We start from the raw sequence: 14,288 nt of genomic DNA, 5'->3' as shown, positions 1-14,288 counted from the left end.
CTGGTGGTGTCTGGTGTCAGCGCTGGGAGGGTGGTGGCCCGGGCAGGATGGGAGGGAGGCACCCTGTACTCCACTTGACTTTCTGCAGGCCACCTTCCCCTCCACGTCTCACTCGGCTTCAAGCCCTAATGTCTGGAATTGCTAGCATAGCCACAGGGGCCCCAGTCCCAGACCTCCACGGGGAGGTCGTCCTAGCCAGGCATCTCATGGTTGCTAGGGCCTCAGACCTAGCCCAGGCCACCTGAAGCAGAAGAGTCTTTGCGAGCTTCAGGAGCTGAAACGTGCAAGGGGAGGTGATGGCTTCAGGCGTGGGTAGATCCAGGTGCTTCAGACTGCCATCCGCTGCATGTCTCTCTCTGTCTCTGTGTCTTTTTATCCCCCAGTGGGTTGCACTTCCTGGCAGGGATGACTCCAGCAGCCCACCACCCAGCTCCCCAAGGCCCCCAGAGGGAAGGGACTACCGCGTCCTGCCTGTCTGCCTCCCAAGGTCACAGGATGGTTCTCACCGGCCTGTCCCTGAGCCAGTCACTTAACCAAGGAGTCCTCGGCCTGCCAGGCAGAAAGGCTCCCTCCCATTCCCCCCCAACCCCCACCCCTCCTGGGAAGTCCTCCCTCTCGTCTATACCCCTGGTGTCCACGTCTCAGCCCAGACCCTGCGCCCCCCCCCCCCCCAGGGGAGGCTGGCCCACAACCTGGGGGAGGACCTGGGTCTAACCAGGCAGAACCAGCTGTGAGAAAGGGGGTCCCAGGGCGAGGCCACAGCCACCAGATTGGAGGAAGCTGGCTGGGGCGGGGGGGGGGGTGGTCAGGCCTTTGGAGAGGTTGTGGGTCCTCCTCTGGAGGGAGGAGGACTGGGGTGGGTGGGGGTAGGGTGTCTTGGGGGCAGGACTCTGGCCCTGGAGCAGGACAGGCGATTGCCCAGACCATGTGCCCCTGTCCACCTGCGGCCCTGGAAAATGAAATGGACTCCCCAAGCCCATCAACGGGCACCTGCCCTTCCTGGCAGCCCACCCCAGGCAGGGAGAGGATCTGTGGGCATGCATTCACTGGTGTCTTCACCCAGGGTAAAAATCAGAGTTATAATGGCCCCCCCCCAGGCCCTGCACAGCCTGCCTGGGTCCCCTCCCTGCCCTCCCCTCTTCCTCCTCTCCCCCTCGCTCCCTCCACTCCAGCCACAGCCGCCTCCTTGCTGCTCCTCCAGCTCACCAGGCCTGGCACTGCCTCAGGGCCTTTGCATGGGCTGTTCCCTCTGCCTGGAATGCTCTTCCCCCAGGAGTCCCCATGGCTCCCCCCGTCAGCTCCTCGTTTCTGCCCAATGTCAACTCCGAGAGGCCTCCCCTGACACCCTATTTAAATTGCAGCCCCTGCCACGCACTCCCAATCACCCTTCCCAGCTTCACTTTCCACCCTAGCAAATACCACGATCTGGCAATCCAGGTTTGTTTATTTCTTTGTTTTAATCTTGACTCTTATCTTTCTCGCTTACTAGAGTGTCAGTTCCATGTAACAGGTTTTTGTCTTTCTTGTTCACTGCTGCGTCCCCAATGCTTGCTGTACAGTGGGTGCCCCATAATATATTGGATGGGTGGGTGGGTGGGTGGGTTGGTGGGACGGAAGGAAGGAAAGGGGTGTGGGGAAATGGATAGATGAATGGATGGCTGATGAGCGGATGGAAGGACAGATGAATGACGGGACCTCTCGGGCTCCCCACAGAGGCTGCTCCCCTGTGGTTGGGCAGCTTTGCATGTGGGCGTGTGCGTGTGAGCACACGTTGGAACTGTGAACACACACAGAGGCGCAGGTGTGAATAGGGTGTGGGGCTGCAGGGCATGGGTGTGAGGTGCTGCCTGAGAATGGAGGGGAACAGGCCAGGTGTGTGGGCAGTCTGGGTGAGCCCTCAAGTGTGCTCACCCAGGAGAGAGCACCCTACCCCCACCCAGGGCTGCAGTCCCCAGCCACGTGCAGCTTCTGCTCTTGCCCTGCCTCCTGCCCTGGGGAGAGGCAGGGGGCGGGTAGCAGACGCTCCAACCCAGGCTGGCACATCCCCTGGCGAGGTGCCCCCTCGTTGGCACTGGGGCAGCCCCAGCACCAGTCACCCGCCATCCCCCTCCCACTCCAGCATCCCCCTTGCCCCGAGCTCAGCCCTGTCTGCGAAGCATCGCCAGTAATTGTGCCCCACGGAGCCCTGGGGAGGCCTGGCCTGGGTCAGCTGAGCAGACAGTGGCCTCATCACCAGCTTTGCTGGGCTGGGAGACACATGCAGGCCCTGGGGTCAGTGGGGACGGGCAGTATGCACGGAGGGTAGGGACCCTGCCTGGGGCCACAAGCAGTGAGTTGGAGAAGCAGCTCCACTGGGTGGCCACAGGAAACAGGTTGCCCAGCATCGAGTTTCTGTTTCCGGCCCTAAAAGGGGCAACTGGCCATGCCCCCTTCCCAGGGCAAGCACGCCGCGCGAGGAAGTTGAGGCAAAGGTGCTGCAGCTGTGGCCCTTTCTGGGGGGTGGGAGGCCAGGAGAGCTGCCAGAAGGGAGGTTAGGAGCAGGCGGAGGGATTAAACGCATCGACTCACGGGATTACCATCCCAGGGAGCTCCTGGTCACAGCTGTACGGTCCAGGAACCCTTGAATGCAGCCCACCGTTGCCCATTTGGCAGACAGGGAAACTGAGACTCCATGAGGGGCAGAGTCTCCCTTAAGGGCCTGGGGATTGTTTGGCCACCTCCTCCAGATGGGCCTCAGTCCCATTTTTGGGGTTGGGGCCTGGGTGCAGGTGGGCAAACATGGTGGATGGGGGCCTGGGGCCCCCGTAGCCTTGGCCTTCAACCTTGCTCCCCAGTGATCCCAGGCCTAGGGTCAGGCCAGGAAGGGGGGCTGGGCAGGCTCCTGGCTCACGCTGGCGGCCAGGGCCTGTCCAGGGCCTGCACGTGCTCCTTGGCCAGTAGACGCAGGGACGCCTGGTCAAGGGTGAAGTTGTCAGCGAAGGCAGGACCCAAAGTATGCGGCCCGAAGGGGGCCTGCAGCCTGGGGCCCAGGAGGTGCGGGAGACTCGGCACTGCTGGGGGCCCTGGGCCCAGCCAGGGCTCCAGGGGCAGTGGCATGGCCGGAGGGCGGGCAAAGGGCAGCGCTGGGGCCTCAGGGAGCCGCGGGGCTGTCACTGCCCCGGAGCCAGACTCCACACGCTCCTGACGGCGCCACTTGGCCCGACGATTCTGGAACCACACCTGGCGGGCAGTAAGAGGGAGCTCAGGGCTGGGTGGCCGCCGGGAGAGGCTGGTTGGATCCTCCCGGCCCCACCACACCCTTCTCTGGACCTCCTAGCTTCATGGGGTTCTGCCTGCTGTCTAACCTGACTCCCGCTTGCTGCAGTGCTGGTGTGTCTTGTTCTGCCTCAGAGAGATGGCTGTCTTGAGAGACAATCCCTTGTCTCATGATCCCCCCCCATCAAATCAACCCTGAAGTCTTTTTAAATTAATTCCCTCCTTGCCTGGTCCCCAGCACCCTCCCTGATCTCCCTTTGCCCTCAGCATGAAAGCCCACGCTGCCCAGCTGGGCATCCCAGGCCCTTCATAAGTTCTCTGATCTCTATTCTCTGCTTCCCCCTGCCATCTTCCTCACACCCAGCTTGTTTGGAAAGGCCATTTCTCCTTCCCAGTTGGCAAACTCCTACTCAAACATCAAAGCCCTGGCTTCCACATCCCTTCTTCCAAGAATCCTCCCTGGGTTTTCCTCCTGTCATGCAGGGTCTATGCCTGGCTCCAGCTCCCTCCCAAGCCAGCGGTGGCAGTGGGGCGCCCTCACCTGCACACGCACCTCTGGCAGGTGCACCTTGGCTGCCAGCTCCTCGCGGCTGTATACATCCGGGTAGTGGGAGGCCTCGAACGCCTGCTCCAGCTGGTGCAGCTGGTACGTGGTGAAGGTCGTGCGGTTCCTCCGGTGCTTCTTGGGGGCCTCCTCGCCCGGCCCTGGCCCCCCACCCTCGACTGTGGGCCCCTCACTCGGGCTCAGGAACATGGTTCCTCTTCACCGCTGCCTGCTGGGACAGCAGCAGGACAGATGGTGGTGAGACAGCAGGAGGGACCGCCAGTGGGGAGTGGGCAGGGGAGTCCTTCTGGAGTAGGAGGAGGAGGGCCTGGGGCCAGGTCTGCCGGCTTTGGGGAAAGCTTCCCCCACCCCACTTGGGTCGTGGGTCCGTTCAGCCTCCGGTCTCCACGCATCTCTCTCTTGGACTGTCTTTGTCTCTGTCTCCACTTCCTTCTCTGTTTCTCTGATTCTTTGTCTTTCTCTGTCTCTCTTTTAATCTCTCCATGTGGGTCTGTCTCTCTGTCTCCGTCGTCTCCCTCCCTCCCTTGCTGTTACCGCGGTCCCTGATGGTCTCTATCCTTCTGCCCCCCCCTCCCCCGTTCTCTCTGCCTGGGTCCTGGATCCCAGGAAGGCAGGAGGCCAGGGTCCTGCCCCAACAGGATGCTCCCTCTACCCCGATACCCCGAGCCCTTCCCCCACCGGCACCCACCTGCCCAGTGCTCACGGCCCGCCACAACCCTCCGTTGGCCCTGATTTCCACGAGGCACCCGCCCCAGTGGGCCCAGCTCTGCGTCTGCTCCTGGCCTGGCCTTTCCAGACCCGCGAGGGTGGGGGTTGCAAAGGAGGATTAGCGGCCGTGATTAATTGAGGGGGCCCCTCCCGCCTGGGCACTGAGGGCGGGACCTGTCTGCCCAGCCCCACCGCTCCTCGCTGCAGAACTCAACCAGAGCCTCCCCCCTCTCTTGGCCTCGGTTTCCCTGGCTGTAAAAAAAAAGCAACGCAAGGACTCACCTCCTGGGGTTATCTCTGGGACTCAGTGAGGCAGTGGAAATTCAGCACTTTGTGTGACCACTAGCATAGAGAAGGTGCTCAGTGAATGCTTACTGTGATTATCTGGGGCCTGAAAGTGGTCCTCTTAGACTCACCGACAGCAGAAGGTAGGAGAAGCTGAGATCCCCAGAGATGAAGGCACTTCCAGCTGCCTCCCCTGGTTGCTGGCCAGGGCAAGGAGCAGTGGACATTTTAGCTGGGTCTTGAGGTATGAATAGAAGTTCACCATTCATTCATTCATTCATCAATAAACATGTATTGAGTGCTCGCTGCATACCAAGTACTGTGGCCGGGAGGGTACGGGGGAGCCACGGGAGGTTGCAGAGCAGGGGAGGGACAAGGTCAGATGGCATTTTGGACACCTCTCATCTGTTGTGGGCAAAATGGGAGGCCAGGAGGAGGCAGAGGTGATGTGTAGGTGGGAGAGGTTGCGGACGGGCAGCGTGGCAGCCTGGGGGAAACGAGGGAGGGATAAGCAACTCCAAGCAATCATTGTTTGAGACAGGACAGGGGGAGGGGAGAAAGGAAGGAGGCAAGGTTGACACCGGTCCCTGGATTGTCCCAGAGGCTGTGGCCCGACAGACGGAGAAGGTTCCAGGGGAAGAGGCTGAGTCTGAGCTGCTGGCCTGGCCAAGTCCAAGGAGGCTGGGGGTGTCCAGGGGGGCACCAGAAGGGCGCTGGGCCTGAAGCCAAGCAGGGAGCACCCCGCAAACCAAGAGGAGTGGGTGCTTTGGGGTGCTGGGGTCAGGGCAGGGGGACAGGTGAGGCCTGGAAAACGGATTCGGCAACACTGAAGAGGGAAGGGAGGGACGCTGAGGTGGATGGAAGGAGGTGGGGTGCAGGCGGGGAGAGGGGTAGATAATTCCTGTAATTGCTTATCACTTTAAAACGCTAACGAGCTGCTTCTGTGCTCAGGACCCAATTAGCTAATTGGACCTGGGCTGGTTAAGAGGCCACAGGGGGGGCTTTGGGCGATTTAGCCGGATAGGGCTGGCGCTGCAGACGCTGTGTCAGCTTAGAGGGGTCGGATTAGGGGTGGGGGTGGGGTTGCTCTCAGCCCAGGGGACAGAGGTCCCCCCTCCAGCTGAATAAGGGGGGACAGGCCAGTCTCTGCCGTTCCTCTCTCCCCACACTTCATGTATCTGCCAGGAAGAATCACTAACGTCCTTCAGGGGCCGTGGGGAAACTGAGGGGCAGTTGAGGATCACAGCAGTAACTGAGTGCCAGCTGTATGCTGGGCCTACATATGTCCAGCCCTTCACTGCTGGGAACCCCTGGAGACAAAGTCTCTTTTATAGAAGAAGCAGCTGAAGCTGGGGGAGGGCAATGGCCTACCCAGGGTGGGGGGAGTGAATGGGTGGGTGGGTGGAGGGATGGATAAGTGAGAGGGTGGGTGGATGGGTGGATAGGTGTGTGGGTGGACAAATGGCCAGACGGGTGGAGGGATGGATAGATGATGGGTGGGAGATAGGGGTATGGGGGAGGAAAGTTGTCCCCTCCCTCCCTGAAGGCAAGGTGGCACTTCTGTGATTTCTGATGCTGGGAATGGGAGTGCCAGCTGGAGGAAAAGAGGAGAGACGCTTGGTTCTGGGCACGGACATGGCCCCAGCACCCCCCTCTGCCTCCCTGGGTGGCTCCAGGCTCTCGGGCCTCAGTGCCCTCATCTGTGAAATGGGTACACTCACATGTGTCGTTGCCTGGCCCAGGGAGAGGGCAGGGGCAGGGGTGACAGCATGGAGGAGCCCCACGGGGCGCCGCCACCTTGGCAGACCCCACCCACTCCACGCCAAGGTGGGTCCCCAGGAATGGGTCACTACCCGGTGGGACACAGTGGGTGCCTGGGGTGGGAAAAGGGCCCTGGAGTGCGGGGCTGTGCACAGAGCTGACTGCCAAAGGGACCTGTGCAGGGCTGCAGACAGACACAGACGCCAACTGTCCTTGGAACCGCAGTCTTTATCAGGCGTGCGGGCCTGCCCTGTCCCTGAGCCGGGAGGGACTTCCCTAAGCCTGGCCTGGGTGCCCCCCCCCTCGGTCCTCTGGGGCCCGTGACCCCGGCCGGCGGCGTCAGGGGTCCTGGGCACTGGGCAGCATGGGGTCCTCGGCGTCCCGCCCCGTCCCGGAGGCCGCGGTGGGCGCGGCGCGCAGCTCCCGGACCAGCTTCTCCACCAGCTTGCGGAAGGGCGGCCGGCGGGCGGGATCAGCCTCCCAGCAGCCGCCCATGAGGGCGTGGATGGGGCCCGGGCAGCCTTCGGGGGGCTCCATGCGGTAACCCCTCCCCACGGCCTCTGACACCTCCTTCAGCGACTGCGCACACAGGGTACACCAGTGTGGGTGGGTGGGGAGAGGATCAGGGCCCCGGTGCCCCGGCACCCCAACCCACCCCCTCCAGACCCCACTCACCATCTTGGGGTACGGAGCCCGGCCATACGAGAATACCTCCCACAGCAGGACCCCGAAACTCCAGACATCCGACTTGCTGGAGAACTTCTGTGGGGCCCGAGATGGGGGTGAGGCAGGGTGCCCCCCCACCACCCCAGGCCTCCTGCTCCTGCCCCAGCTTGGCCCAGGAAGCCCCTCCCCTGGGTTGACCCTCATTCTCGGATCTCCTCCACCCGAGTCCCCCAGTAGAGTCGAGCTCAGATTCTACGCAGGAAGGGGGCCCAGCCAGCCTTCCCCTCTGCACCGAGTTCTGAAAGACCAAGAAATGCCCAAGTCCATTTCAGAGATGGGGAAACGGAGGTCCAGAGTGGGAAGCACAAGCCCAGGGCCAGATAGGGACTAAAAGGCACAACTGAGTGCCAGGTGCCTCTCTTGGAGGTTCAGAGAGGTCAGGGGACAGGCCCAGGGTCACACAGCAGAGCTGCCCCTCCCACCCCCACCCCAAGCTGTGGGCCCAGGGGCGCAGGGGGCCTCACCCCCAGCTTCAGCGCCTCAGGCGCCGTCCACTTGACAGGCAGCCGGCTGGAGTCCAGCCCCTTCCGCTCGGCTTTGGCCAGGCCGAAGTCACTGACCTTGGCCACTAGGTCCTTGGAAATGAGGATATTGCGGGCGGCGAGGTCGCGGTGGACCAGCTTTTTGCTTTCCAGGTACTCCATACCTTCAGCCACGTGCCTGGCAGGGAGAGAGGCTTGGAAAGAGCATGGATGCCTGGAGCCCCTGCTCTGTGCCTCAGTTTCCCCTTGTGCTAGGCAGGCCCTACCCCCCCCCCCCCAAGCCCCACTCACAGGGAGAACTGGAGAAGCTGGGCCGTATGGACCTGGGCCCGGCCCCGTGTCCGCAGGAAGTTCACCAGGTTACCCTGTGATGGGGGCAACAGGCGGGGATGGACAGGGGGCTGGTGGCCGGTCAGCAGCCCCGCCCCTGCCCCACCCGGCCCTGCGGCCCCGCCCCCACCTTGCTCACGTGCTCCATGACGATGTACAGTCCCTGATGCAGGATCACACCCAGGAGACGCACCAGGTTCTTATGCTGCAGCTTCCTGGGGGGCGGGCAGGGTGGGTGGGAGTGAAGGTGCAGCCAGGACCCCCGCCCCGGCCCCGGGCTCAAGGTGGGGGGTGGAATCTCACGTCATGACCGCCGTCTCGTCCAGGAAGGCCTGGGCCGTCACGTCACACTTGATGTTCTTTATAGCCACTTTCTGTCCCAGATACTCGCCCTGCAGGACGGCTGGGGGCCAGGGTGGGGACGCAGACCAGGACCCGGACGGAAACACGGACAGACAGGCAGATGGACATACCCGATCACACTGGTCCCCAGGGGCGCCAGAGCAGCTGTGGGTCCCCAGACCTCCAAAAACAACCCCTCCACACCCACCCCACTCCGTCTCCCAAAGCTCCAGGTCTCCAATTAAAGAGAATCACCCAGGCCCAAGGGGTCTGCCAACTCCGGCCCCCGGGCCGAATCCAGCCTGCTGTTTTTGTACAATGTGTGAGCTAAGGATGGCTTTTACATTTTTAAATGGTCAGGAAGAAAAAAAAATCAAAGAAGAAAACTATTTTGTGATATGTAAAAATAGTAATAAATTTAAATTCTGGCATCCCTAAATAAAGTTTTATTGGTACATGGCCACGCCCGATCATTTACATGTTAGCTCTGGCTGCTGTAATGCCACAGGCAGAGCTGGTTGGCTGTGACAGAGGCAGTCCGGCCTGCAAACCTGAAAATATTTACTCTCAAGTCGGCTGACCCCACCCCCACCCCCAATCTAAGCCCCAGAACCTTCTCGAATAGTAGTTTCAGGGAACAGTGTGGGCAAGAGAATGGTGCAAAGGAGTACCATTCCTGCTGCTTGGCTTTCAGCCAGACTCGGCGCTCAAGGCAGCAGCCACTACGCTGGGGCACACGGGCTCAAAGCGAGGTAGCGCTTCTCCTTGGCTGCGCAGTTAGCAGGTGGTTAAATCTAGATTTGGATTTGGTGTGCCTCCCAAACCTCAAGCGCCACCCCCATCCCCCAGCCCACTCCCCTGCTCACCTCCAAACTCCCCCTCTCCGATCAGGGCTCCCAAGGTTAGGTGCTGCAGATTCAGTAACCAGCCAGCTGAAGATGGAAACCTGGTCAGAGGAGTGCCGGGTTTCCCCAGCCCCCCATAGCACCCCTGCTCCGGAGGCTCCCCCCTATCCTGAGCCCATCTCTGGCTGAACTGAGCAAAACGGGGTTTCCCAGATGGCTGGTGTTACAGTTGTGAAAAGCCTGCAGGCCTCAGGGACCGGGGCTGTCCCTCTGTCCTGGGCTCCCTGGGGACCTTCTCCAGCCTGGTGTTCCTCTAAATACCCCTAGAGGCCCTGGCCTTTACAAATCTTTACCTTTGACACCTCTCCCCACTCCCACCACCCCCAGGAACACAGACAGAGCAAACTATACAACAAACATGGAGGCCAGGAAAGTTCTGGAACCTTCCAGGGTTCCAGGTCACCATCCCTACTCTGCCCTCCCTGACCCCTTCTCCGAAACCCTCTTGCCCTCTCCACTCCTCTTGCCTGCAAGCCTCACCAAGGCTCCTCCAAACCCTGAGCCCTTAAAATACCACCAGGCAGGGTGACACTACTCTCCAGACAAATGCCAACCCTAGGACACCCCAATTTTCCAGGAAGGAGTCTGTACTCCCAAAGAGACAGACACGATACTTAGGTTCAAAAGATGGCAGGAGTGGCCGCGGTTGGGGCATTTTGCATGACCTTTGGACAGTGAGCATTTCATTCTTCAGGGGCTGGGAAAAGCATCCCAGGTACAGGGAACAGAATGTGCGAGGCAAGGAGGAAGGAGAGGAAATGCTGGGTAATGTAACAAACCTGGTGGGGTGTAGAGGAAGAGGCCTTGCAGAAGAGGCTGGCAGGAGACTCTGCCATGGGGGCTTTGGAGAGTGGTGGAGCTGCCTGGCCTCCGCAGAAATGGGCGGATTTTAATGGTAAAGATACTGCGGGGGGGCCGTGTAGGGGTGGGGTGGGGAAGAAGTGATTTGATGGGGGAGATGCTGCAGGGGTGGGGAGGGGGTAGATTTAAACGGTGCCAAGAACAGTTCAAGGGAGGGGATGCGGGAGTGCGCTGGGATGGGGTGAGGTTTCCCAGGTTTCTGGTTCAGGTGATGTGGGGATCTGATGGATCTTGGACCAAACCGGGTCCATGGGTGCCCCCTGCTTAGCCCCAAGGGTGCCCAGATCTTCTCATTCTGTCCCAAAGTGCCGGAACCAGGTGGGTGCTCAGGTGAGCTGGGCCCTAGAGGCTCCAAGATGGATGGTGACATCCTTGGAACCCAGGACCCTTTCCTGCCCCCAAGGCTGGGCCAAAGTGGACAGGGCAGGTGGGGGGCCGAGCCGGGGGAAGCCAACACCACCTTGGGTGACTCAGGGGTCTCCCCTCCTGCCGGGGCCCTGGGCCCTACCCTTGGCCAGCTCCTCTTCGGCAGACTTGGTGCCCTGTTTCCGCTTGGGTTTGCCAAGCCTGGTGCAAATAGCCCCCTTGTCTTTGCTGTAATACTGGGGAGGAGGGGAGGGGAGGGGAGGCAAAAATGGCCGTGAGCTTGGCTTTGGGAGGGGGTGGGGCGGAAGTCTCTGGGTGAGGGTAGGTGGGAGCTGGGGTGGTAGAGCCGGGGTTGGGTTCCATGGCGAGAGGAAAGGATCTGGGGTAGGAGGGGAGGAACTGCAGGCTTCTGGGGGGTGGGGGTGGGGCCTCTGGATTGGTGACCACGTGGGGTGTCTGGGGGGAGGGGTGCCCCCAGTTCTCGGTGGGGGGGGTGGAAGCCCAAGCGTCCCCGAGGCCAGAGGGCCCTCAGGGACCATCCCTGCTCCCGGGCGGGGTGGGGGTGGGGGGCCCCACCTCCACCATGTCCACGAGGTTGCGGAAGCAGGCGGCCTCGTCGATGGTGAGGCGGCCGTCGCGGTGCAGCACGCGGTAGTGCACGACGTCGTGGCCGAAGCTGACGCACAGCACGTAGTCGCCCGAGTGCCGCGCCGACTCGCGCACCAGGAAGAGCCCGTCCTCGGGCGGCTGCAGCTGCCGCACCGCCTCCGGCCCGGAGATCTTCCCGTGGAACCACGGCACGAGGCTGAGCTGGGCGTCGGCCGAGAGGGCCTCGCGCTCCCGCAGCGCGCCGGCCGCCAGCAGTCCCTCCTGCCCGCTGGCGTGGTGCTTGGCGCGGTACCAGCCCTTGCTCTGGCGGGGGGCGGGTGGGATGGGGGGGAGGGGAAAGCGGAGGGTGGGGGGGAGAGGCAGGTAGGGTTCTGGGGGTTCAGGGCGGAGCCTGGGGGGGAGGGATGGGGTCCACCCCACACTCCCACCCCCACCTCGCCCCGGCATGTGGCCTCCGCCCCCCATACCCACCCCCCCCAGCTCACCTCGCAGGCTTCCAGGATGGTGACCACGTCGCCTTTGCGGAAGGCCAGCTCACCCGGCTTGGGGCGTGTGTGCTCACACTTGGTGATGCATTGGGTGCCCGGGGCCCAGCGTCTCTGGGATGGGAGTGGAGGAGAGTGGTGCAAAAGTGGGGGTAGTGGGAGGGTATCAGGGAGCCTCCGGGGGCAAAGGAGAGGGAAGGGAGGATAGGACTGTGTTATGGGGTGGGGGGGATGGGAGCAGGAAAAAAGACAGCAAACCACTGAGAGGTGAGGCAGATAACAGAATTGAGACAGAGACAGAGGAAATAGCCGAGAAGCAGAAAGAGAGCGAGCAAGGGGGAAAGGAGGGGAGAGGGAGAGTGAGAACAAGTCACGGACATATATTAGGCCGAGTCCCAAACGAAGGGGACCCGGGACAGAGAGGGCCAGGAAGCTGAGGGGCCTGGAGTGTAACCCAAGAAACACTGAGCAGGGAGCAGCAGGAGGGACACTGGTCAGAGTGTCCAGACCCCCTGGAAGAGAAGCTGAGGAAGGGCTGAGGACAGAGGCACTTAGCCTGCAGGACTCACCGTGGGCATCCTGGCTGAACTGGGTGGGGGCTGCTGGGTGTGGAGGAAGCGGGGACTCACCTGGGGAGGGGGAGAGCCAAGATTCAGAGCCCAGGCAGGCTGGGGATCCCCGGGGGGTTCAGTGCCTACGGCTTCCGGCCCATGCCAGGTGGGGTGAGAGCTGGGCAGGGGGGAACAGACAGAGCCCCCCGCAAAAAGGCATTCCCAAGGGGGGCCCTAGGTGCTGGCTCCCAAAGCCTCTCTGGTGAAGTAGTCTTTACCCGAGGGGGTCCCTTAGAGTCACATCCATGAAGTACCAGCGAGGAAACCAGTCGTCTGGCCATTGTCCCAAGAGGGAAGCCGAGGCACAGAGAGCAGCCATGGGCTGGGGAGTGGGGTGGTAAGCATGCCCAGCTCAGGTGCAGACAGCGGGCATAATGGGTAGGGGAGCCCTGGCCACCTGATGGAGCCCCGCTCTTCCTCTTTTGGGGGCAGGCCCAGGAAATGGGATGAGTCAAGGTCATTCCCAAGTGTCTGGCCCTGGTATGGTGTGGGGGTGGGGGTGATGTGGCATCATGGGGTGCCGCCTGCTGCCAGCTGAGCCGCTCTCTGTGAAGTCAGTCCCCAGCCAGGCTGGACACACAGAATCACCCGTTGCTGCTGGGTGGTGGCAGCCAGCTTCCTCACCTCCTGCCTCCTGACGGGCACCCACCCCACCCAGCTCGTGGGTGGGGTGCGTCTCAGTTCTTTCGATATGCTTCCCCCCCAGCTCCCGTGTACTCACATGCATACGGATCCATGTACGTATGAGCACACACAGAAACACAGGGGCTGGGACCCAGGCTCACACAGGCAAGTGGGGGTGAATGCAAAGGCAAGTCCACCTAGACACAGGTGTACACATATCTCCCTGCATGCACAGGCGCTCAGACAGGTGGAACGTGGGTACCTGCCTCGGACTCGCCGAGCGCCCCCTCCTCGCCTCCCCCCCCCCACATATACACACGAACACCTGGGCGCCAGATGCTGGGCCACCCGGGTACCCGGGCGCGCAAAGCCAGAGGCAGGGCCGCGCACACGCGTCTCCACCAAACGCGCACATCTCTCCACGTGGACGCGCGGACACACCCGCACCAGGAAAAAATGTCCCTCCCGCACATAACACCCCCACCCCGCGTCTGGACGCCTCTAACCACCTCCCCGCCCGGCTGCCTACCCGCCGCGCGCGCCCGCCACGCGCACACCCGCGTGCACTCCGCCCCCGCCCCCCCCCCCCCGTCGCCGGAGCTCCCCACCTGTCCCCCGCCCTGCTTTTTCGCCCCTTCCCCTGCCGCCGCACTCACCTGTTCAGGGGGCACCCTCGGGCTGTACCCTGCGCCCGGCCCCAGGAGGGACCCTTCGCGCCCGTTGCGCACCTCAAAGCGGCTCCGGTTGTACAACTTGGAGCAAGTTGCTCCGTTTCCTCATTTTGGGGAGGGAGGGGCAGCGGAGGGGGGGCAGCGCTGCAGCCCGGTTGTCCCCGGCAGGTCCTAGCGCCGGCCGCACTGCGGTCTGCTCGGCGCGCCGCGGCCACCCGCCTCTCCGCACTCCGCCCCGGAGTCTCCCCGGTGAGCCGGACCCGGCGGCGGGCGCACACGGGTCCAGGCCGGTCCCCGGGCTTGGCACTACGAGCCGTCCACTCTCACCCACCCCGGAGAGTGGCGGCTTGGGAAGCGGGAGTTGGCTGTGAACTGCGTTGGCGGGGGGGTGGGGGGAGTGGAGGGGCGGGCTGCCTTCCACTCGCGCGAGCGCCGGACTGAGCTGCCCAGCCGGGGAGGTGAGCAAGCCGCAGAGCTCTGCCGAGCCAGAGGACTCTTCCGGCTCTGCGAATGGAAATCCTCAGCCTCCGCCTCTGTAGATGGGAGCAATCTGATGGGACAGCTGAGGATGAGCTGGACCTGGGGAAAGCTTCCTGCTCAGGTGTCCCACACCTGGGTGGCCACGCGGCGCGCGCCTGCCCTCCAGATTCAGAAGGCTCAGTTGTAGGTGCATTCTCTACATAGTGGGGTGGGGCAGGCTTT

The 14,288-nt window shown here is 62.6% G+C and overlaps 2 protein-coding genes across 2 annotated transcripts; both read right to left on the bottom strand.

The window, feature by feature from the left end:
- Window positions 1–2,137: 2,137 nt before the first annotated feature.
- On the bottom strand, window positions 2,138–6,106 carry RAX2 (retina and anterior neural fold homeobox 2). Its single transcript, XM_077121154.1, has 2 exons — window positions 3,797–6,106; window positions 2,138–3,219 (listed from the first exon to the last, which is right to left on the bottom strand). Exons 1-2 carry the CDS (start codon window positions 4,007–4,009, stop codon window positions 2,887–2,889), a joined length of 546 nt encoding a protein of 181 aa, XP_076977269.1. The 5' UTR covers window positions 4,010–6,106; the 3' UTR covers window positions 2,138–2,886.
- Window positions 6,107–6,393: 287 nt separating this feature from the next.
- MATK (megakaryocyte-associated tyrosine kinase) lies at window positions 6,394–13,735 on the bottom strand. Its single transcript, XM_077121153.1, has 12 exons — window positions 13,572–13,735; window positions 12,250–12,309; window positions 11,681–11,794; window positions 11,163–11,498; window positions 10,729–10,822; window positions 9,321–9,386; window positions 8,416–8,515; window positions 8,243–8,327; window positions 8,074–8,147; window positions 7,765–7,960; window positions 7,250–7,336; window positions 6,394–7,153 (listed from the first exon to the last, which is right to left on the bottom strand). The coding sequence occupies exons 2-12, from the start codon at window positions 12,256–12,258 to the stop codon at window positions 6,914–6,916; spliced, it is 1,401 nt and encodes a 466-aa protein (XP_076977268.1). The 5' UTR covers window positions 12,259–12,309; window positions 13,572–13,735; the 3' UTR covers window positions 6,394–6,913.
- Window positions 13,736–14,288: the final 553 nt, after the last annotated feature.

This window comes from Tamandua tetradactyla, chromosome 11, assembly GCF_023851605.1.
Source record: "Tamandua tetradactyla isolate mTamTet1 chromosome 11, mTamTet1.pri, whole genome shotgun sequence".
Taxonomy (NCBI): Eukaryota; Metazoa; Chordata; class Mammalia; order Pilosa; family Myrmecophagidae; genus Tamandua; species Tamandua tetradactyla.
Note: the sequence above shows the minus strand (reverse complement) of the source record. Positions and strands in the feature narration are given on the sequence as shown.

Bases quoted from the DNA above. Each gene is read 5' to 3' on its own strand.
- RAX2 (XM_077121154.1), bottom strand. From the start codon at position 4,009: ATGTTCCTGAGCCCGAGTGAGGGGCCCACAGTCGAGGGTGGGGGGCCA. The intron at 3,220-3,796 runs GTGAGGGCGCCC...ACTGCCCGCCAG, and splicing joins TGCCAGAGGTGCGTGTGCAG to GTGTGGTTCCAGAATCGTCG.
- MATK (XM_077121153.1), bottom strand. The intron at 8,328-8,415 runs GTGAGATTCCAC...CCCGCCCCCCAG, and splicing joins GACGAGACGGCGGTCATGAC to GAAGCTGCAGCATAAGAACC. The intron at 7,961-8,073 runs GTGAGTGGGGCT...TCTCCCTGCCAG, and splicing joins CAGCTTCTCCAGTTCTCCCT to GCACGTGGCTGAAGGTATGG.